General features: G+C 41.9%; 1 protein-coding gene across 2 annotated transcripts in view; it reads left to right on the top strand.

Moving 5' to 3' along the window:
* The window catches only part of f8 (coagulation factor VIII, procoagulant component), a 20,924-nt gene extending 2,488 nt beyond the window's left edge, over window positions 1-18,436 (top strand). For both annotated transcript variants that reach the window (XM_062525174.1, XM_062525175.1), the window contains 23 exons: window positions 211-333; window positions 642-854; window positions 1,062-1,238; window positions 2,056-2,280; window positions 2,806-3,055; window positions 3,382-3,553; window positions 3,673-3,754; window positions 3,972-4,189; window positions 4,622-4,772; window positions 5,112-5,321; window positions 5,816-6,938; window positions 7,056-7,221; window positions 7,520-7,765; window positions 8,030-8,258; window positions 9,205-9,387; window positions 9,786-9,902; window positions 10,058-10,129; window positions 10,873-10,958; window positions 12,869-13,033; window positions 13,387-13,531; window positions 14,514-14,662; window positions 17,043-17,222; window positions 17,880-18,436. In XM_062525174.1, the coding sequence (XP_062381158.1) occupies window positions 211-333; window positions 642-854; window positions 1,062-1,238; window positions 2,056-2,280; window positions 2,806-3,055; window positions 3,382-3,553; window positions 3,673-3,754; window positions 3,972-4,189; window positions 4,622-4,772; window positions 5,112-5,321; window positions 5,816-6,938; window positions 7,056-7,221; window positions 7,520-7,765; window positions 8,030-8,258; window positions 9,205-9,387; window positions 9,786-9,902; window positions 10,058-10,129; window positions 10,873-10,958; window positions 12,869-13,033; window positions 13,387-13,531; window positions 14,514-14,662; window positions 17,043-17,222; window positions 17,880-18,035 (4,838 nt within the window). In that variant the 3' untranslated portion in view covers window positions 18,036-18,436. The remainder of the gene's footprint in view (window positions 1-210; window positions 334-641; window positions 855-1,061; window positions 1,239-2,055; window positions 2,281-2,805; window positions 3,056-3,381; window positions 3,554-3,672; window positions 3,755-3,971; window positions 4,190-4,621; window positions 4,773-5,111; window positions 5,322-5,815; window positions 6,939-7,055; window positions 7,222-7,519; window positions 7,766-8,029; window positions 8,259-9,204; window positions 9,388-9,785; window positions 9,903-10,057; window positions 10,130-10,872; window positions 10,959-12,868; window positions 13,034-13,386; window positions 13,532-14,513; window positions 14,663-17,042; window positions 17,223-17,879) is intronic.
* The last annotated feature ends 3,889 nt before the right edge of the window (window positions 18,437-22,325 follow it).

Here is a 22,325-nt window from a genome sequence, read left to right on the forward strand (position 1 = left end):
TTATAAGATAAAAGTAGTGGTAGGATCTTGTTTCTTGTTATTTGTACTAGGCCTACTTTGTGAAGTATGTTGTGTTAGCGGTCTTAAGTAATTATTTGAGCAATTAACACTATGTACTGTAGGCTAGATATAGACCACACAATGGCATATGTTAACCATGGCAAGGACATTGTTTCCATATGTTCATGGGTGTTTTTTTCTGCATGCCAGGTATCCAAGGTCCCACGATCAGAGCCCAGGTCAACGATACTGTTGTGATCCATTTCAAGAACTTTGCATCACAACCGTTCAGTATTTCCCCCATTGGGATTCCCTACTGGAAGCAGTCAGAAGGTTAGCCACCCCTCACTCTCTTCTAACGAATATGAAATACTGCAATTATATACGGATACATAAAGCATTGTCTCACTGACTGGACCAAAGTTTAACTTTATGGAGTAGAACGTGTGAGTAATTTAGAGCTACGGTAGGCTATATAGCCTACTAGCTTATATTTGAGCTTGTTTGTTATTCAAATGGTGACTAACTGAGATCAACTCAGTCTTTTTGGACATGCAACAAGTACAACAACAGGTGCTATTCTCTTTGCTGACTGTACGAGAACTATGAGCACCTATGAAGATGACCTGTTCTCTCTTTAGGTGCGGGATACGATGACTCCACTACCAGCCAGGAGCAGGGCGACGATGCTGTCCTTCCTGGCGGCTACTATAAGTACGTGTGGGAGATCACCCACCAGAGTGGGCCCACCCCGACAGACCCCGACTGCCTCACGTACTCCTACTCCTCCCGCGTCGACATCGTCAGGGACTTCAACTCGGGACTCGTGGGTCCATTAATAATCTGCAGAGCAGGTAAGGAAAAAAAAAAAAAAAAGTTTCCATAGCTCCACCAAGGACTGACACATCACTTTACCCAAGTTATTCTGTTCTAATAGATTTTCTGTTGTTGTGAGAGGTTTCAAATGACCTTTAGAATAATGTAGGTCTTGGGTTATTTAAATGAACAGAACAGCTTCGCTTTTGTGAAATAATGAATCATTCCCACCCTGTCACACACAGGTGTTCTGACAGACGAAGGGAAGCAAAAGATTCCTGAGTTCATCTTGCTTTTCGCTGTGTTCGACGAAAACAAGAGCTGGTACAGAAACCTGGAAAGATCCCTGGACAAGTTCAAAAAGCCTGAAATGATCAGAGCGTATCATACCATCAATGGTCATTTCAACTCATCTTTACCTGGTATGTTCCTCTCAAGTTGACCGTACCCGAGGAGGGTGTTTCTGAGACATGGTAGCATGACTATGAGACGAACAAAATAGAAGAGAGCATAGTCATTATTTACAGGTGAAACTCAAAGAATTTCAATATCGTGCAAAAGTTAATTTATATAGACTCATTACATGCAAAGCGAGATATTTCAAGCCTTTATGTGTTGTAATTTTGATGATTATGGCTTACAGCTTATAAAAACCCCAAAAAGAAAAGTATAATATTGTGAAAAGGTTCAATATTGTAGGCTCAAAGTGTCACACTCTAATCAGCTAATCAATCCAAACCAACTGCAAATAGTTCCTGAGCCTTTAGATGGTCTCTCAGTCTGGTTCAGTATAGTTCAGATAAATTAACTTCTTCACAATATTCTAATTTTTCGAGTTTCACCTATACATGGGTGCATGACTATGAAAGTAACACAGAAACTCGTACCCAGACAGCAAAAATACAGAACAGGGATGATTCTTGAGCAATGTTGGTGGGCAAATGATTATTGCAGAACTGAGTTACAACAACTCAAAATTTTTCCCCATGTATCATCCTCTCTAGTCAGTGTTTAAGTGATTGTGTGACTATGAGAGTTAAACAGAGACTCATGTACAGACAGACGTCTGAAAAGGGGTTAGTCAGTATTTGCTTAGTTGAGTGACTTGTGATAGTACAAAAATGTTTCCTGAACATGATTAATGACCACAATCACACACTTTACTTGAAGGAGTTTTCACCTCCCATCATAGCATTTTATTGAGGTGGACTCATGCATGCAGTATGTGTCGTTTTGCAGGCCTTACTCTGTGCCAGGGCTATGATGTCGTGTCCTGGCATCTGATTGGTGTGGGCACCTCTCCCGAAATCCACTCCATCCAGTTTCAGGAGTACTCGCTGCAAGTGATGAAACACAGGAAGGTGTCCTTGGACATGGCACCGATGACCTTCACCACGGCGCTGATGAGGCCGATGGCTAATGGGACGTTCCAGATCTCCTGCCGAATCCACTCCCATAAGAACGGTAATAGTGTGGGCCTTTTCAGTGCTAATGGATCTAATGATCATCATATTATTATGGCACTGCATTCTGTATGCGTCAAATGTGTTTTTACCCCAAGCCACGCGTGGTTACTTTTCAGTCATCGCACTTCAGATCTAACATAATTGACATGTTTGACATCATTTTAATGTCCAATATTTGTTCATTGTTGTCAAAAATAAAGGTTTGAAAGAAACAAATATGTGATCTAGTGGAATGGCAGTGTGTTTTCATACCCTAGTAGTATATTAATGTAATCTTGTTAGTAGCTTTCCAGTGCAGAAACAGGATGGTGCCCTTTTGGTACATTTGTAATGACAAAAACTAAATATCAGACCTTAGCAGCATCCATAATTATAAGTCGCTTTGGACAAAATCATCAGCAAAATACTATAGCCATAGCCATATACACCTAAGTGTATTCTCAATACACTTTTCCTTTGTGTTGGCATATACTCCTTAACTGTGCCATGAGCTCTAAAGTGTTTGCCATGTCTCTTCCTATAGCGGGCATGAGTGCCAACTTCACGGTGCACAAATGTGTAGAGCCTGTGCTCCCAGACAAGCGGAACGTCAAAGGGGAGGAGGAAGAGGGCCTCTCCGACGACGTCCTCTTGTCCACGATTGTGTTCCAGCGCGGAGGCGTCGCGTCCCTCCTCAGGTCGGGGGGGAGGGGGAGGCCCAAGGTGCGGATCCACTACATCGCTGCCGAGGAGGAGACCTGGGACTACGCGCCAAATATTAAAGAGGGTGACAGGTGAGAGACAAGAGAGAAGGAGAAAAGAGAGAGTGACAGAGACAGGGAGAGGGGAAGAAAGAGTGTGTGTGTAAATATGTGTGTGTGAGAGAGAGAGCAAGAAAGAGAGCGAGAGAGAGAGAGAGAGAGAGAGCAAGAGAAAGGGATAGGGAGAACCAGAAGTGGACCAGTTTGTCATGAGTATTTAAAAGAAATCTTAAAAAAAAAAAAAAAAAAACCTCAGTCACCTACATACTTCCCATGCATTTTGGTTTAACTCATTTCAAAAGTGACTTGTTTTTTGTCCTTGTATTTGGTCACGTACGCTATTGCTGCTACTATTTCAGGCTCTATTCCACTGAGAACCTGAGACGGGGTCCACAGCGCTTGGGGAAAGTGTATAAGAAGGTTGTTTATGTGGAGTACACAGACAAGACTTTCACTAAGAGAAAAAGCCAAAGCCCAGGCAAAGGAGTGATTGGGCCCGTCCTGACTGGAGAGGTTGGGGACAACTTTCAGGTAAATGCATAAACAACGTTGGTAGGATCTGCTGGTAGCCTCATACACAGAGGGCATTTTGCTGCAATGTTGAACATTTACAGTAGATTAAATGACCCTTTTAAAATGTTTATATCCAGATCGTCTTCAAGAATCTGGCTAATCGGCCCTACAACATCTACCCTAATGGATTAACAAGCATTTCGCCAGTTAATCGAAAAGGTAAGAGATACAGTCACTCAGAGAGAGAGAAAGAGAAAGAGACAGAAAGATATGATTGAAATGTTGAAGACAGAGAAAGAAAGATGCATGAATATACACATTACAGTACATGTATTGTACATACTAAATGCACTACCTCAACGATACTTATGTGTAAAAGTGAATGTGTACTGTATGTGTATAAGTTCTACGGCTAATGAATTGATCATCTCACCAGCAACCCATAAGGACATGAGCACTCTGGCAATACAGCCAGGCGACACATTCTCTTACCTCTGGAAACTGACAGATGAAGACGGTCCCACAGACCTCGACCCACGATGCTTCACTCGTCTGTACCAGAGCACCGTCAATCCCGAGAGGGACTTGGCCTCAGGGCTGGTGGGTCTCCTTATCGTCTGCAAACCAGGCACACTGGACCGGACAGGCAGAGTGGTGAGTTCAATTCAATTCAGTTCAGTTCAGTTCAGTTCAGTTCAGTTCAGTTTAGTTCAGTTCAGTTCAGTTCAGTTCAGTTCAGTTCAGTTCAGTTCAGTTACATTGAGCCCCATTTCAATTTATGTACAAAGTGGCAAAACAATTTAAATGACCCGAAGGTGCATAATAGAAAGTGGAGCTTGAATTGGCAAGATGAAAGAACAGAGGCTCTAACCATTTTATAAGAACCTTGTGGGGAATTTATGATTGATCATGTATTAGCTTTTATTACATGTATGCATACATGGTCTGGCTTCAATATAAGTATCTCAGGTGTATTATTCTGTCAGTTGAAGAAATGTTGATGTGATATATGGCTGACGCTTTGGTTAAAAAGTGTCAGTCAAATGTAATGTAATGTAATGTAATGTAATGTGATAATATTTTCAGGTAACATCAGATAAAGAGAAGCATTTGGTGTTTGCCATATTTGATGAAAACAAAAGTTGGTACCTTAATGAAAACATTCAGAACTACAGTGAAGACCCTAATGCTTTGAATACTCAACATCCAGATTTCTACAAATCCAATGTTATGAATAGTAAGTATACCCAAACTTGCCCATTCAGTGCTGTTATTTTGTGATGGTGGAAGGGCTCTCCAATTTCTTGTGTCTCACTATGTCTTGTGTCTAACCGATGGAGACACATTCATAAGACAATGTGCTTTTACTAATAGATGTACAAACCAGTGTCGTTGTTATTGTTGCTTGCTGTGGACTAATGAATAGACTCCAACTCCAGACTCATTCAGAGATCATAGTTTTGAATACAATAAATATTTATACATTTAAAAATGAATGTCATGTATTGTTAAATATCATTATGATTTTGTCTACCAGTGTAATGCCACTCAAACCACACTTGCTCTGTCTTCCCAGCGGTCAATGGCCTGATGTACAGCAACCTCCACTTCGTAATACGTCTGGGTGAGGTCACCTTCTGGCATATGGCAAACGTGGGAACGCAGAGCAACTTTCTGTCGGTTTACTTCACAGGAAATCCTTTTGAGAAAGACAAACTATACGACACAGTCCTCACGCTGTTCCCTATGAGTGGGGAAACCGTTGCAACAGAGATGGAGACACTTGGTAGGCATCAATTATCAGAGTCGTACTCTTATATGCTGCATATGAAACACTATATGCGTACATGTAATGATATACGTAATCTTTCTTTTAAGTTCGATTTAACTGTGCTAATAGCTGGATGCCATGGCGGAAGATTAAAAAACATTTGTGATGAGTATTTGTCAGGACTGCCTGCCTACTCGCTCTCATTCTAAGAAAGCCGTGAATTTTGCAGTATTTCACCAATTATCCCTAATTATTCATTATAAAGTGGAAACATTTGAAGTTTTTTACCAGAACTCCATGCCTCTTTCTCAGGAGCTGTTAATAACCATTAATAACCTAGTGTTGCAATTTGTAACAGAATCTGTCGTAAATGTTTGAAGGTACATAACCCTTATCACAAGGACAATGTTCTCGCCTAATAACAAACCAGGATTTTAGTACCAACCACTATCTCTGTCATCTAATTTGTGAGACTTCCTAAGAATCTTCCACTGTCTCTGTGTTTCTAGGTGAATGGGAGATTAGTGCTTTCGACCCCAAGCTGAAAGACCAGGGCATGATTGCCAAGTACTCAGTGATCCCCAGTGAAATGTTGCCTTTAGTGGATACGGAAGATTACGACTTAGATGACTATTTCTATAACCCCATGCCCATGGCGAGGGGTGCCAGAGGAGGTCAGGGGAACCAGACAGTGGCCATCCGAGTGTGCCGGCCAATGAAGACCAACGAGACCCAGCTGGACAACACCCTACCCATCGAGGGAATGAAGAGCAAGAGAAAGCAGGTGTGTGAGCTGAAATACATCAATGTGGAGAGAGAGGAGGACACCGACGTTCTCTCAGAGGGTGGAATCCCCGAAGACATCCTGGCAGAGCTGGACAGAGAGTTGGGTGGGGACTTCGCAAAGCGACGGAAGAGGTCATTGACCACTGAAGAAAACGCTGAGGGAGACACGTCAGCTGATCAAGTCCTGGACGTCAGTGATGGGATGCCGTCTGGTTTCTCAGACTATATTGATTTGGCAGTTCAAGGAGAATCTCAACAAACAGTGATGGAGAACTCCACTGAGGTAGATGCCGATGAAACCCCTATGGTGAAGAACAAGACCTTAAGTGACTTTTTTGGAAGAATCCTCCAAAGATTGGACCAGGGTTCTTTGAATGATCCGATCCAGACACTGAATGAAACCTGGGAGGAGGCTGATAATAGTGTGGAGAAGGATTCTGACAGACAAAACAGGAGCAAGCTGCAGAGGCGACAAGCCCTTGACCTTATAAGGCACGCAGAGCAGGAGGGATCGATAGACCTGGCCAGCGGGAACGACATTCTCGACGATAACTCGCTGGACCGTGTAGACGGACTGCACTTTGGTGACAAGGACCTCCTAGATGAGATGGACCTCGGTGACCTGCTGGATTTGTCCAATTTCACAGACAATACGACAAACCCAAGACAGATGCTTTCGTTTGAATATGACGACTACTCCGATGAAAATAACTTTACAATGAATGATATTCCTTACGAGGGGGGTTTGAGTCCAAGATCGAGCCGTGTGAGATACTATTACATCGCAGCTGAGGAGGTCATGTGGGATTATGGAATCACAAAACCCCATCAGCTTATTAGACCAAAGTAGGGGGTGTTTTTTTCTCATTGCGCACAAATATACAGTACTGCATGACTGAAGAGTGGTACAGAGAAAAAGTAATCATGCCACTTTCCTCATTTATGTGATCTGTCATCCCACAGAGAAATGCGACTTGGATATAGAAAGTACTTCCCAGCCTATAAGAAAGTGGTGTTCCGGGCTTACCAGAACAAAGATTTCCTGGAGCCTGTCAAACATGGAGAATTCGATGAGCACCTCGGAATCATGGGCCCAGTGCTGAAAGCAGAAGTCAACGAAGTTCTAACAGTGAGTTGGTCTCCTGGTTTGATTTTATCGGATTTTTGGTTTGGAGACCTGCACAGTAGTCCTTGATTTAACAGCCATAGCCTGTTGAGGGCTACTCGGAGTCCTTCACAATCTCTTGTTGGGCCGTAATATTTTTCAACATTTTAAGTCTTTTTTCAGCTAAAGAAAAACAACAAAGAAACTCTCCATTCTCAACAAAAAGTGCATACACTGTCACACTGTCTTGCTGTCACACAAGAGGTAAAAGGCTCTGAACATATTAATCCTTTTTTCTTGTTGTCTTCTAATCTCCAATCAGGTGGTCTTCAGGAACAAAGCCTCCAGGCCCTACTCTCTGCACCTCCAAGGAATTTATGACAAGTTCCAGGGGCTGTCATCTCCCAGCGGTATCCCCGGGCAGGACTATCGGTCTGACGAGGCCCCTGGGGAGCCTGTGCCTCCCGGGCAGGAGAGGGTCTACAACTGGAAGGTCCACAAACGCCAGGGACCTGCCTCCAAAGACTTTGACTGCAAGACCGGCGCCTATTACTCCACTGTTGACAAGGCAAGGCTCTCTGTTCCTATCTATCTCTACGTGCTATCTTCAGCAGTGCATTGGATTGGTTTACAGAATTTCAAGCACAGTTCATAAACTGATAGTTAATCCATACTTTTAGACCACATTTCGACATGAATGATTCCACAATACCATGCAATGAAACTATTGTATGTCTATATAGGTTCTTAATTGATTTTGAGGTGTAGACGTTTGTTGCCCTACTGTTCTGAGGACTTCATTATTTCTCTGGTATTTTTTTTTCCCCACCAGGAGAAGGACCTAAACTCTGGGCTGATTGGTCCCCTGCTAATCTGTAAACCAGGGACTCTCAAAACAGCCTCGCTCATGCAGCCGGGGGTACGAGATCTCTTCCTCCTCTTCACCGTCTTCGATGAACGGAAGAGCTGGTACATGGAGGAAAACATCAGGAAGTTCTGCTCCCCCCCTTGCAGAGCCAATAAAAATGACCCGTGGTTTGAGACGAGCAACAAGTTTTCAGGTAACTTTACATAGCCCTTAGGTATTTCTTATGGCCTTATACTGTGTGCCAATACGTTCTTTAAATTAGCTTTTAGTGGCCCCAGTCGTGGCGCGACTGGCTGGGGTACCTGCACCGCATGCCGGCGACCTGGGTTCAATTCCCGCCCCGTGGTCCTTTCTGGATCCCACCCTACTCTCTCTCACACTCGTTTCCTGTCACCCTAAACTGTCCTGTCTGATTAAAGGCATAAAAGCCCAATAAATATCTTTAAAAAAAAAATTAGCTTTTAGTCTTCATTTGGATGGATCAGTGTAGAGAGACAGTGTATGAGTGAGAGACAGAGATGTGGAGTGGAAAATAGGAAATTACCAAAAGAACTGAGGACCCCATGGGCACTGCAATCTACGTATGTCTGTTGTGAGATGGCGATGCTTGCCACAGTGTCCCTCTCACTGTGTTCTTTAATAGCATAGCATGATAAACGGCATGATGTGTAACTGCACTGTAGCCTACTTACTGCACTTAGGGAGACGCTCGCTGAGCTTTGAAATAGCACAATATGAGGCCTCTTTATCAGCACCAGAACATTGCGCTGAGTTTCGTTGTAAACCATTAGTGGACCTATCCACCTCGGCAGCTATAAGGCTAGAGAGGCAGGCGTTGTTATATCAAGTTCTCAGGAGGATGTTGTGACCATAAAGGTGAGAACAAAACAAAGATAATTGCGGCACTCCATGTACTCTTTGGAAGTTGGCACATTAGTTGTGCTGCTGGGGTGTGTGGAATGACCAAAAATGAATAGCTGTGTGTGTTTTCATGCACTTGTGTCTGTATATTATGTGGATGAGTGTGTGTGTGTGTGTGTGTGTGTGTGTGTGAGAGAGAGAGAGCTACAAAGACAGAGAGAGAGAGAAGAGAGAGGCACAAAACTAAACAACATTCTCAATTCCTAAATCTTCTGCAGCCATTAATGGCTACGTGGCAGAGACACTCCCAGGGCTGGCTATTGAACGGTACAAGATGGCGCGATGGCACCTCATGAACTTGGGCAGTGGGGGCGAGTTCCACTCCGTTCACTTCCATGGACTCCCATTCAGCGTCAGGAATGACGAGGAGCACAGAATGGGCGTGTTCAACCTCTATCCTGGTAAGCAGTCTATATTGTTTATTGGATCCCTATTAACAGGGGCATAAGTCCCAGCTATCCTACTGATCAAGTAATCCATCAACATTTTCACATCCTATCATCACATAATTTGCTTATAAGATACTTGCCGTTTGCTTATTGAACACATTTTGGAATTACTGTAGCTCATCACTTATCATTGCCAGATGTTATTTCACAAACACATTGCACGATTGTTGTTGCATTCACTTGTGGCGTTTGTGCATAGAAGCATAATTTGAATTGAATTGAATTGAATTGAATTGAATTGAATTGAATTGAATTGAATTGAATTGAATTGAATTGAATTGAATTGAATTGAATTGAATTGAATTGAATTGAATTGAATTGACCGTTGTCCCTTCTGGTTGTGACTGCAGGTGTGTTTGGCACCGTTGAGATGAAACCTCAGATGCTGGGCACCTGGATGGTGGAGTGCTCCATAGGAGAGCACCAGCTCTCTGGCATGAGGGCCAAGCTGCTGGTCTACGACCCAAGTAGGTGCCCGCTCAGTCTCTCATTCTCCCTTCTGCGAAATCTGCATTTGAATTTCACATTCTTGTTTTGTTTTTAGATTTCATAATTCATCAGAAGCCATTAAACTATCACTATACACACATAAACAGTCATTGTCTTTGCTTTTCCCCCTCAGAATGTATTCAGCCACTGGGGATGGAATCGGGAATTATTGCGGATGAACAAATCTCAGCTTCGGATAATTATGGTAATATCTCAAAGTGGAAAACAACTTGTTGTCACTTTTAAATAGTTGCATACTACTGCTCTTTCCAAAGTGTTCTAAACCGTTGTCCAGATGTCTTGATTGAGTCCATGTGCTGTGGGCGGTTTGGCAGGAAAACTTTCACTGGAATGTATCAGAGGTCTCTGAGCACATCTTCCTTAAGGATTTGATCAATTGAATCACCAAGAATCAAAAAGTGATAGGGGTATGAATGCTGTGGAGATCAAGTTGACGCTTGACTCTGTAAAGCGCCTTGAGACCGTATCCTGCATGTTACAGTGCTGCATACATACGGTTGAATTGAATTGAGTTTTATTGAAAGGATATGACAAAGGCGAGAGGAGAGGAGAAAGAATGGTTATGTAACATTGGTATTCCCATCGTCTGTGCAGCAACATTGCCATGTAGGTCACGAATGATGTCTACTGTTCCCACATGATTAGGATAAGAACCCCACAGTGTCATTTCTCCACCACAGATTTCCCAAGAGCTGACTTTAATGACATTCAAAACTTCTCACAGCTGTGACGGATTCCATGTGACAGAGCCATTACAGTAAATGCACAGGAACTGAAGTTGAGAAATGCCATTATGCGAATTATTCATACAGTCTCCTGTTTTCCTCCACTGTTGCTGTTGAAGTGCTGTGTGGAGGACATGTCTGATTGCAATTCTCTGACTGCAATTCACATTTTGCTTTTTGTCTCTCTGTTACTTTTTGCTAGATTACTGGGAGCCTGGCTTGGCCAGGTTACAGCAGTCAGGCTCATACAACGCCTGGGTAGGCCATTCCAAAACATCATGGCTCCAGGTAAGATAACAAGACCTGAAGTGACTTGCCTACTAGATCTCACTGCAACATAATTACATGTATTAGGCATTACATAAAACATGATTAAGGGGTCACTTCACCGATTAGCATTAAGCTTTGTATCTTTAGAAAACCAGTCATGTTTTTGAATGGTCGTGCATCATTCCCTCAGTTTGCCTTGAGATGGGAGAAATGCGGATTTCAATGTTGGACCTCCTGCTTTCAATTATGTAAAAATCATCATTTTGCATCATTGAAATCCGTTTTCCCCCCATCTCAAGGCAAACTGAGGGAATGATGCACGACCATTCAAAAACATGACTGGTTTTCTAAAGATACAAAGCTTATTGCTGAAGGTGAAGTGTCCCTTTAAGGTACATGTAGCACTCTGTAGGCCATGCAACTTTACATTGTCGTGGCATGTACCGGTAACACACTAAATATCCTTGTAAGATTAACAGCAGTTTGGAATATTGTGTACATGAGCCTCTTACTGCAAATCCAATCTTCAAACTCCGTGTTCATGATGATCACTGATCGCAAGTGTCAACATGTCGCTGTAAGGCAAGGCAAGGCCAGTTCATTTATTTAGCCCATTTCATACACAGAGGTAATTCAATGTGCTTTACACTGGGAAAAAAAAGCAAATAATTGTAAGCAATAGTGAATAAGAGCATAAAAGGCCAGTAGCTTAAAAATAGCTTAAAATGTTATGAACATAAAATTGATCAACTAAAACATAGAGGCATGAAACCCCAGTGCGTCTGACTAACAGGAGGTGCTTTTGATGAGTTAGCATAGCGCAACCAACAACAGTTTGGTCTTAAATCTAGATTTGAAACTGGCAGCAGAAGTTGGTTTCAATTGTGAACCACACAGCATTTTCATTACAGGTATTCAGCTGTAGAAAGCTGTTTCTTTCATGTCGGTTTTATTTGAGCCAGTTTGAAAAGTGTACTCAATGTTTGCAGTGTACTGACTTCAAAGGCGCTCAAGATCAGTGCATCGCAAGTCATCTTGTTGCTGTGACTTATATTAGTTATGTCATGTGAATGTATAGTGTCTGTTTATCTGGAACAAAGTGTCAAACAGGGTTCTAGCCTACTAACTTTGGGTTGGGCTCGTAGAAAGTTTGATACATATATTTAAAAGAAGTATTTCAAATTGAAAATAGGATTTTGTCATTTTTTTTTATTTTGTTGAGGAAAACGGCTTTTTATTTAGTATCAAAATGATTACTAGGTGTTTTATAGATATTTTGGGTAAAGCCAATAGCCTTCTTTTGCTGATTTGCTGGTTGACGTAAAAGTGCAAAACACTGAATGTAGGCTCTGACTGATGCTGATTTAGTAATTTGCTCAGACTTGTTGTGACCGTCATACTGAGAATAAGGAAGATGATCCGGTGCAAGATGAGTAACATATGGTTTTCATATGGGTAACATATGGAACACATGGAACTGGCTATTTGGTTACAGTATACTGGTTAATACTGTTATTCGTCATGTAAACGGGGATATTAATAACCGGGTTTCTCTGTGTTCATGTAAACACCATATCCTGAATATGATCAAAATCGGGATAAGCCTCATAACCGGAATACTAAAGTGCATGTAAACGCAGTCATTGCTCAATCTGGGCATGCATTGACAATGTCAGAGACTTTATACCGCTTGACAAGTTCAGTTGTGACTTTATGAGTGCATCGCTGATACAGTATTTAGGCTATGAGATGTAACGGACAGGTCAGCATAGTTGACGGTTGACACAAGATAACTGGCATTCTGTTGAGTGCACTATTTTCCTTTTTTCTTTTCAGTGATCATAAAATAAGTCCAAGTTACATGAAGCGTGTGACCAGCATCCTTTGCAACACATGAATAAGCTGCTGCCCTTTCCCTCTCTGAACAGGTGGACCTGAGGAAGCCCATGCTGATCCACGGTCTCCAGACCCAGGGAGCTCGAACCGGATCCTTGGGCATCAAAGAAACCTTCACCATGTACTTCACCGTCTCATACAGCATGGACAACGAGCGCTGGAAGGTCTACAGGGGAAACGACTCCAAGCCATCCAAAGTCAGTGCCTTTCACCCTTCCGCACTTGAATTTGCAATGTTGTTTATAGTCCACACTTTGTAATCATGTACCGTAATTTTCCGACTATTAGCCGCGGCTTATACATTGATTTTGCAAAATATCTTCAGCTAAGAGGTTAATACAGGGGGCAGTTAATATGGTGTTAATATGCTTTTTTTCTTTTAACTTAGATAAAACACTGTCCTGCGGCTTATACACAATGCGGCTTATATGCGGGAAATTGCTGTCAATGTACTGTATTTGCACTATGTAGTGGGACGTCAATTCTTTGTTGTTTGGAATCAATTGACCTCTGTGAGGTGTTTTATTTCACTGTATTTTATTGTGTACAGGTTTTTAAAGGCAACTCGGATAGCTCAAGTGTAAAAGAAAACCTCCTATCCCCTCCCATCATTGGCCAGTACATCCGGCTGAATCCAAGGTTCTTCAACGGCCGTCCCACGTTGCGTTTGGAGCTGCTGGGATGCGATTTAAACAGTGAGTTTCTTTTGTCTGCGGAAATGCAACGCACCTCCGCAAGGACACCCACCCACCGCTTTTAAAAAAACGTATCCGTTGTTCGCCGTGAGCTTCACTTCAATGAGGAGCCAGAGGGTATTGAACAAAACATCTGAAGTGCATTCTCTGTGTTCCTCTTTGTCGGAGTTTCAAAAGAAGTGAATAATAGCTCAAATCAAAGCATTATGCTGCGATGACAGCACCTCACTTGACATGAAAGGGAAAATATGTGTCGGTTGTGAGCTCCGTAGCTTGTTTCTGCGCTTCAGTGACTGACAGCACTTCTGACGAGGCTGCTTTCGCTGTCACACAGTTAGTCGTGCACATCGCTAATGGCCCCTTGTAATGTAAATATAATGGGGAAAGCTGTGGAAAAAAATATCCTGAATTGACTTTACACTCTTTTCTTTTTCTTTTCTGATTTTTGGTTCCTTCCGTATTTCTCTGATGCATGTTTTGAAATATCAGAGTTCGCTTTCTTCTTCAATTCTCTTTTATCTTTGAAAAGGCGTCATCCTCAATTGTGGAAGGGGAAAGTATTCTCTGTGCTTTGGTTGCCAGAATTGAAGCTATAGTTTACATATCTGTCTCAGATAAATTCTTTTTCATACTTGGAGGAGTGTGTGCATGCACACTGAGAATCTGGAAACTAAGTATGAACCAAGAGTCATCTTTGTGTGCACAGCTCCCAAAAGTCATATCTCTCTCCAAGCTATTGAAGTGTTGACTTTTTTAAAGTTCCATTTGTCAGTTACGAAAACAAAATTCACAGCATCAAAGCTTCAGCAGTCTGCATGTCCTTGGGTTGTTTAATCCTTCCGAGATAAGCACTCGAACGCTCCTCTCTCTCTCTCTCTCTCTCTCTCTCTCTCTCTCTCTCTCTCTCATTTCTCTTCCTCATGTGATACGCGAACCAACACTGTCAGTAATCTCTTACTGTAACCCTGCTCTCTGATTCCAGGCTGTTTGATGCCACTGGGCATGCAGAAGAAGACCATCCCTGACCTCAGCATCACTGCCTCCTCCTATCTGTACAAGTGGTTGCTGTCCTGGACTCCAAACCTGGCCAGGCTCCACCAGGAAGGCCGGGCCAACGCTTGGCGTCCAAAGGTAAGGCCCCTTGGGATAGTCATACGCATAGGTATTCATGGGTTTCATCAGGTCCCTTTCCACAGGTGTGCTAATCAAGCACCATGCAGTCTGCATTCATAATCTAGGTGCTTGATTTCATACATCTGTGGAAAGGGACCCATGAATTAGAAAGCTAGATACCACATGTCCATCAAGTTTTATTAGGTGGCATGCGTAAATGCGCCCGCCGTATTGTTGGGGGCTTACTGGGAAACACTTGCCGCAAGTTGCCGGTAACCAGAGACACCTGTCTGATTTCCAGTCAGAGACACCTGTTTTCTCCTTTGGCCTCCAGTGATTGTTGCCCGCACCAATATGGCGGCGCTGTTTACGTACGTTCTGGAGCCCAGTGCGCCATCTAGGTTTTTAATATCTATGGCCACAAGTAACTGGGCATAAGTCCCGTCCTTTTTGACAGTCATCCATTTGGAGGAGTGTTGCATTTCTAGTTGCCTGTAGAATAACAACATCTTGTTGTACTTAATGTGCTTTGAAAAGTCTGGCAAATGATTAATCCCCCCTAGAGAGGAGGAGTATAAATAGGACACTGTAGACATAATAATTTCCATGTCCAAGAGCGTGTCTTTGTGACATGATAACCACAGGAGAAAAGACACGACAGCCATTACTGAATACCTACTGTACACACAAGGACGTCACTAAGATCGAAAGACGGGGGAGCTGTAGATAGAACATTTAACCCCTAGGGTTGTAGTTGTATCACACCTTAACCCTTGTAAGATGTTCATATTTTTGATACTCAGCCAATGATTCCGGGCCATTATTATATTAGGCTTTTAAATTAATACAGCCATAAGGCCCACTACCATTCACGGACACATATATTAGAGGTCTATCGTCATGATACAGTCTCATGGTACTATGCCAGTGAAATGATCACATTCAAAATCGTTTGTAGATTTCACAAAAAATCAATTCATCAATTGCATCAGTCAGTTGCATCAGTTAGCACTGCTGTGGGTCAACCAATCAAAAGACCTTACCACAAGGAAACCAAGAGAGAAATATGTAGCAAATACTGTATGTGGTAGTTGTGGTAGCAAACGTCTAGACAAGTAGACAATGGTACTCATTCTTTGTCATTTGATAATGAGGCAACAACCTTCTCAACAATCTGTTGGTCCCAATTTCTGTTAGGGGGTGTGTTGAATACCAGCCTACCTACAGCACACATGAGCGCACACCAGTCTAGAAAATATTATTACTATACATTTTTTAGGTTTTTTTTTTACCACCTTAGGGTGTTTTCAGCCACCCCAAAATAAGCCTAACAACGTCTCTGCCTATACAGACCAATCCTTATGACATTGTAGGGTTTCTCTGTTGTGATTGGGAAAGTACTTAAGGGATAAAGGGCCCAGGTACTTGTCTGGGCCATTTAAAACACAAGTTCATCCATGGGTATGGGGAAAGGAAAGGAATCCAGGAAAGGAAAATCTCCTTGGAAACCAGGGTTTCTTTCTAGATGGTTGGTGATTAAGCATATAATCTTCCAGCAGCGCTGCCATATTGCCCGCAGGCAGTAGGAATAACATGAAGTGAAGGAAACACCCAAGTCCAACACCATTGTCTCTCCTCATTTATTTACCCGGCCTAAGAGTTTTACTGCTTCCCCTTGCCACCACACTGCCTTTGATAAGAGTGCTCGGAAGGTTCAAGACCTTTTGTAATACTCAGCAGACTCTCTCTAGGACATGCTGACATGTGTTTGTTGTTTTGTAGCGGGGAGTATTATTTTTCGTTTTTTTTTTTTTTTTTTTAAATGTTGACCTAAGGCAGGTCTATGAAGAATGATGATTTAAAAATAACTTTTCAGATGTTTTCCTTTTTTTTTTTAAAGTAAATATTGACTTTGACATGTTGTGTTCATTGATGCAAATGAAACCTCCTTCAAAACGCCCAATATAAATGACCTAAAGGCTCTAAAAACAAGCAAACTGATGTCAATGACGTCTTTGCACTGAAGAGATTTTCAAGAGAATGTTTCTTTTAGTCTAGCATGAGTCTTAATCCATATGTGGAATTGGTTAGTCTGATTAAATGGCTACAACTATCCCTCTAGCCCTATATGGTTCACATTGGGCATTGGGCAGGCATTGGACATTGGGCAGGCAGCTCACTGCTCTGGGTTAGTGTGTGATTCACCTCACTGTGTGTGTGACTGTGTGCTATGTGTGTACACTAATTCGGTTAAATTGGGTTAAATGCAGAGAAACGAATTTCCCCTCACGGGATCAAAAAAGTATATATTCTTTTTGTTCTATTCATTAGCAAATAAAATGACTCCTTTGCCACACATTTGACTCCAGCTTTGCCATTCTCTCTCTCTCCTCGCCAGAGCAACGACCCCCACCAGTGGATCCAGGTAGACTTCAAGGAGCAGAAGAAGGTGTCGGGCATCATCACCCAGGGGGCGAGGTCCATGCTGCAGAAAATGATGGTCACAGAGTTTTCTGTGTCGACCAGCTACAACGGCCGCACCTGGACCATGGTGATGGAGGGCGGTGGAAGAGAGAAGGTGTGTGCCATTTATCACACAGGAGAGCGCACACACACGGACACGCACGCGCACGCGCACGCACACATGCACACACACACACACACACACACACACACACACACACACACACACACACACACACACACACATGCACACATGCACACACACACATACATACACACACACACACACACACACACACAGACACACACACACATACAGTACATACACACACACACACACACACACACAGACACACACACACATACAGTACATACACACACACACACACACACACACACAGACACACACATGCACACTCACACTCACACACATCTCTCTCTCTCTCTCTCTCTCTCTCTCTCCCTCACACACACACACACACACATAGACATCAGGTTGTTCTAAATGCTAAATTTAACAATATAGCAATTCTGGGATATAGCGTTTTTCTTGAGGAGATTTGTAAGTTGTAATTGACATAGACTACTGACTACATCTGCCGTCAGTCAGTTGTTTTTATCTTCTGATTTCAGGATGGATGCCAATAGGGACTTTGTGAAGATTTATTTTTCAAAAGCAGCAGAATAAGCGGTTCTTTTTAACTTGTAACCTTGAGGCTCCACATACTCACAACAGGATGGATGTTTTTTTTTTCCTATTCTTTTGTTTCAGAGATTTGAAGGGAACACGGAATACACTGAGCAGAAGCTGAACCTCTTTGATCCTCCGCTCTTCGCCCGCTATATCCGCGTTCATCCCCGAGGATGGTTGAATGACATCGCCCTTCGCCTGGAGTTCCTGGGGTGCGAGACACAGCAAAGACTCTAAAAAGCTCACCGCTGTTGAGCGTAGACCGTCGCGGACGCACAGTACGTGTGAGGAAGCCGAAAATATCGATGCCCAGCGTGTGCTTCTGACAGGTCCTGTAGTGTAACTCATAACTATCCATGTTTGCCCTGTCAGTGCTGCATGTTAAGCACTCAAGCAAAGTCACTACACTGAAGCAGGTCTAATATATTCACACAAACCTCTTTTTGAATTTAAATCTTTGTAAATATACTGTATGCCATGTTCATCAAGCTGTATTTATTTTTGTATATCAAACGTGTCGGTATGTCACATGTGTGATGTGTCATGTGTTTTGCACTGTGAGTAGAGAAGAAAGAGTATTTTACTGGGAGAGATTTTATGGGAGGGGGGGAATAAAAATGTATATTTTAAATACCAAATGCGCTGTGTCTTGTCAGTAAATGAGAAAGCTCTCTTCTCTTTGTCCACTGGCTTCTACTCCAGTGATACAAACAGACTGCCACCCAGTTCAAGGGGTCTGGAACTTTTCCTCTGGACATAGGAAGGATACCATTTGTTTGCTGTCCTCGTGAGACACTGACACGAACGCCCATGCTAAACCAATTGTTATCCCTTCGTCTCTCTCATTTTTTCCTGTTTTTTTCCCCCCCTCCACACTTTCCTCTGAGAAAACGAGCACCTTCACCAGTGTTCAAAACTCCCGGGGGATCTTTATCTCACCACAGCCTGTGCTGTTCGGCCTTGCCGTGTTTACACAAACATCGTATCAGCAGGCTCTGCACTTTGTTCAAACTGACACGGAAAAATGTGTGAGAAAAGAAATATTAGCGCAAACGAGTGGTTTTGAAACATGGTTCTGGTTATAATTCAGAGAACAAACACGGGTGTTCCTTGGAAGGGGACAAGGAGGGAGGGAGAAAAGGAAAGAGAGAGAGAGAGAGAGCAGCGGAAATGTAAAAGGCACGCAAGATGTTTAGAAAAGAGTGTGAAAGAGGACGTGCATGGAGGCGGAAGGGAAAGGGGAGAGGGATGATAACGTTTACATGTTCTTCAAATTGAAAAGGAACTGGACTATCAGTTCCGTTTGCCGAGGACACTTTCCCCTCAAAGCTGTTTAACTTGGATTTGAATGGTGGTATCTCACCCTGAGAAAACAGTGGCAGAAAACTGGCCACAGTCACAATGAGCTTCTCATGAACTGAAAACATAACTGAACAACTTCTAATACTGAAATAAAGTCATTCAAAGGTTCATAGGATTTGTACAATAGAGGCAGAAATAAAGTCTGAAACTCCATTTTATTTGGTACACATATACAAACAAACCTTAATAGTAAAATAGAGCTGGTTTCAGATTACTACAATACAAGTCAATTATGAGGATGTTCTGCTTGTTTAAGGTCTTACAGCGGATGGCGTATGTCAATTGAAAACCAAGCCGTGATGTTGAGAGAAATGTCCATGGACCTGTGTTGTGTCAAGACAAGGATCTGAGGAAGGATATATAATAACATTTCTGCAGCATTCTGTATTTTGAAAGTATGAAGCATGATGTGACTTTGCAAAACCTCCATTTGTCCACTTAATCTATTCTTTCATCAGTCCACTAACTCTGTTGATTAAGTGGACAGATTTGGGGGCAACAGCTTTTCTCTGCCTACAGTATCAGAAATGCACTCAAAAAGACACAACTGAACTTGTCAAGTGGCACAAAGTGGAGACAAGTCTCTGGCATTGTCAGTGTCAGTGCATGCCCAGACTGAGCAATGTTGTAGAGTAAGAACATCTGGCTCCATGATTAAAGTTCTCAAGAAACTTGAGGTTGGTAGGAGAGCAGCATCTGTCAGAACATCAGTCAGAAGTTACATTCATCGTTTTTCACTGGTGATGTGATGGAGTCCAACCTCAAGTTTCTTCAGAACTTTAATCTTGGAACCAAATGTTCTTACTTTAAAAGTAGGCTATTTTTTTTTAACCCAAAATGTTCTGTAACTGCAGTATTTTGGGTTGCATTTTACTTGCAGGTATCTACATAAGAGTGGCATGACACTGTCATGGAATGTGTCATGAACATTCTAAACAAGTCACAATGATATAGCACTTGCAGTATGTCATTACAGTAATAGTCATTTGTTTTTTTGTCATGACAAGTTGAGGTTAGTAGATACCTTCAAGCAAAGTGTTACCATATTATGATACTTAATACGAAGCCGTTTTCAACTAAATAAAATACAAATGACAAAATACTATCTTCTATTTTGAAATACTTATTACAAATACATCAGAAATACTGCCCATCCTTGGCTGTTGGTTGTAGCAACTCGAGCTAGGTAGTAGCCTACCGATTTGTTGTTTTATACTTGTGTTTTTGGTTTATTTCAGTTTTGATCATATTTCACTGCTTTGCTATTTCCCACCCAAAATGTCATCATTTGATCGGGAAAAGACAATCCATAGCCTACAGTACTTTTTTCCTCTGCACCTTTGAGTGTGTGCCGTTTATATAAGTGTTTTCTTTTTGCCTGTGTAGGCCTATGAGTGTGTGCCGTTTAGTGTCTTCGTTTTGGTTTACAGTAGTTGTTGCTGTTTTCTTCGCTCTCTTTTGTATTTCTGTTCTTCTTGTGTCTGTTGACTATCTGTATGTCATGTTGTTCACTTTTAAAAGAAAAATCTAATTAAAAAAAACATTACTACCCTGATTAATTCTGCTGTTAATGCTTATGTTTTCATTATTCATGTTAAATTTTTCATCACACTGTACGAAAGAAAAAGTCAGGGCTGTCCAATTATTCAAACCATATATGTATGCTACAATTACACTTATTTTTTTCAGGCTCCTTGAGAAATACCAGTATTTCAGAGGCAGTAGCATCATATTAACCCATTTCAACCCATCGGTCACAATTGTGACCGAAGAAAAAAATCATGTTTTTAAGGCTCTAAAGCTGTTACTAAAAAAAATCCCAACACTCTTTTGGTAAATATTGAAATAATAGAGTCTTTCAATGAAATGTGTGGAGTGTCAAATGTTTTGAGTAAATTGTCACATGACCAGAGCTGTTTACTTCCTGGGTGCACCTTGAGAAGAGAATTACTCCCTCACAGCCCCGAAATAAAAGGTTATTAGAGTATGTTAAAATAAACATAGGAAAAATATTTTTTGTACACATGCTCTTTAAGGTGTCTAGTTATGATATATACATTTGCAGATATTCAAATGTCTTTGGTGTGTCTGCTAAATGAGTAAATATGTTAACGGTCACAATAGTGACCGGTGGGATAGAATGTTGTATCAAGAAGCCCACTTACTTCTATACAAACAATACAACAGTACTGTCACTATACAACAATTATTGTATCTTACCTACACACACACTCTCACACACACATGCACATATACACACAGATACACACACTCTCTCTAACACACACACACACACACACACACACACACACACACACACAGTCAAAGGGGACTTCACATTGCACAAGGCATGCACTCTGCTCTCACACACATACACACACACACATACATATAAACTCACAGACACGGACATGCATAGACACACACACATTCTCTCACACACACACACACACACACACACACACACACACAGACACACATACATACACACACACACACACACACACACACACACACTCATACCTACATACATACGAGCACACACAGACAGACATACACATACACACACACACACCAACAAACACAGACATACACACTCACACACATACAGTATACACACACACACACACACACACACACACACACACCTACATACAAATACTGTACAGTGCATACACACACATACATACACACGCAGACATACACACTCACACACATATACACACACACACATACAGTACATACAGTACACACACATACACATACACACACACACACACACACACACACATATACACACATACATACAGTACATACACACACATCAGAGGAGGCTCCTCCATTGAGGAAAGGGAGGAACAACCTCCCTAAAACTTCAGGGATTTTTTTTTTTTTTTTTTTTTTTAATTTATCTATAAATTATTCTTACAGTTTTTCTCGATTGCTAACACACATTTTCTGAAAACATGCCTCATATTCTCAGAACTCTACTGTTGGTAAATATATTGTGTACCAAAGTGAAACATGAGATCCAGTCACGAAGAAGTACAATCAGGATACAGGGTTTAATTACAGCTGTACAGGAGAGAGGCACACACGAAGCACAGGGTACTCCAGAATATGCGTCTCTGATTTGATAGAGAATTACACATGGTTTAAATACAC

The sequence above is a fragment of the Sardina pilchardus genome, chromosome 21 (assembly GCF_963854185.1).
Source record: "Sardina pilchardus chromosome 21, fSarPil1.1, whole genome shotgun sequence".
NCBI classification, from domain to species: Eukaryota; Metazoa; Chordata; class Actinopteri; order Clupeiformes; family Clupeidae; genus Sardina; species Sardina pilchardus.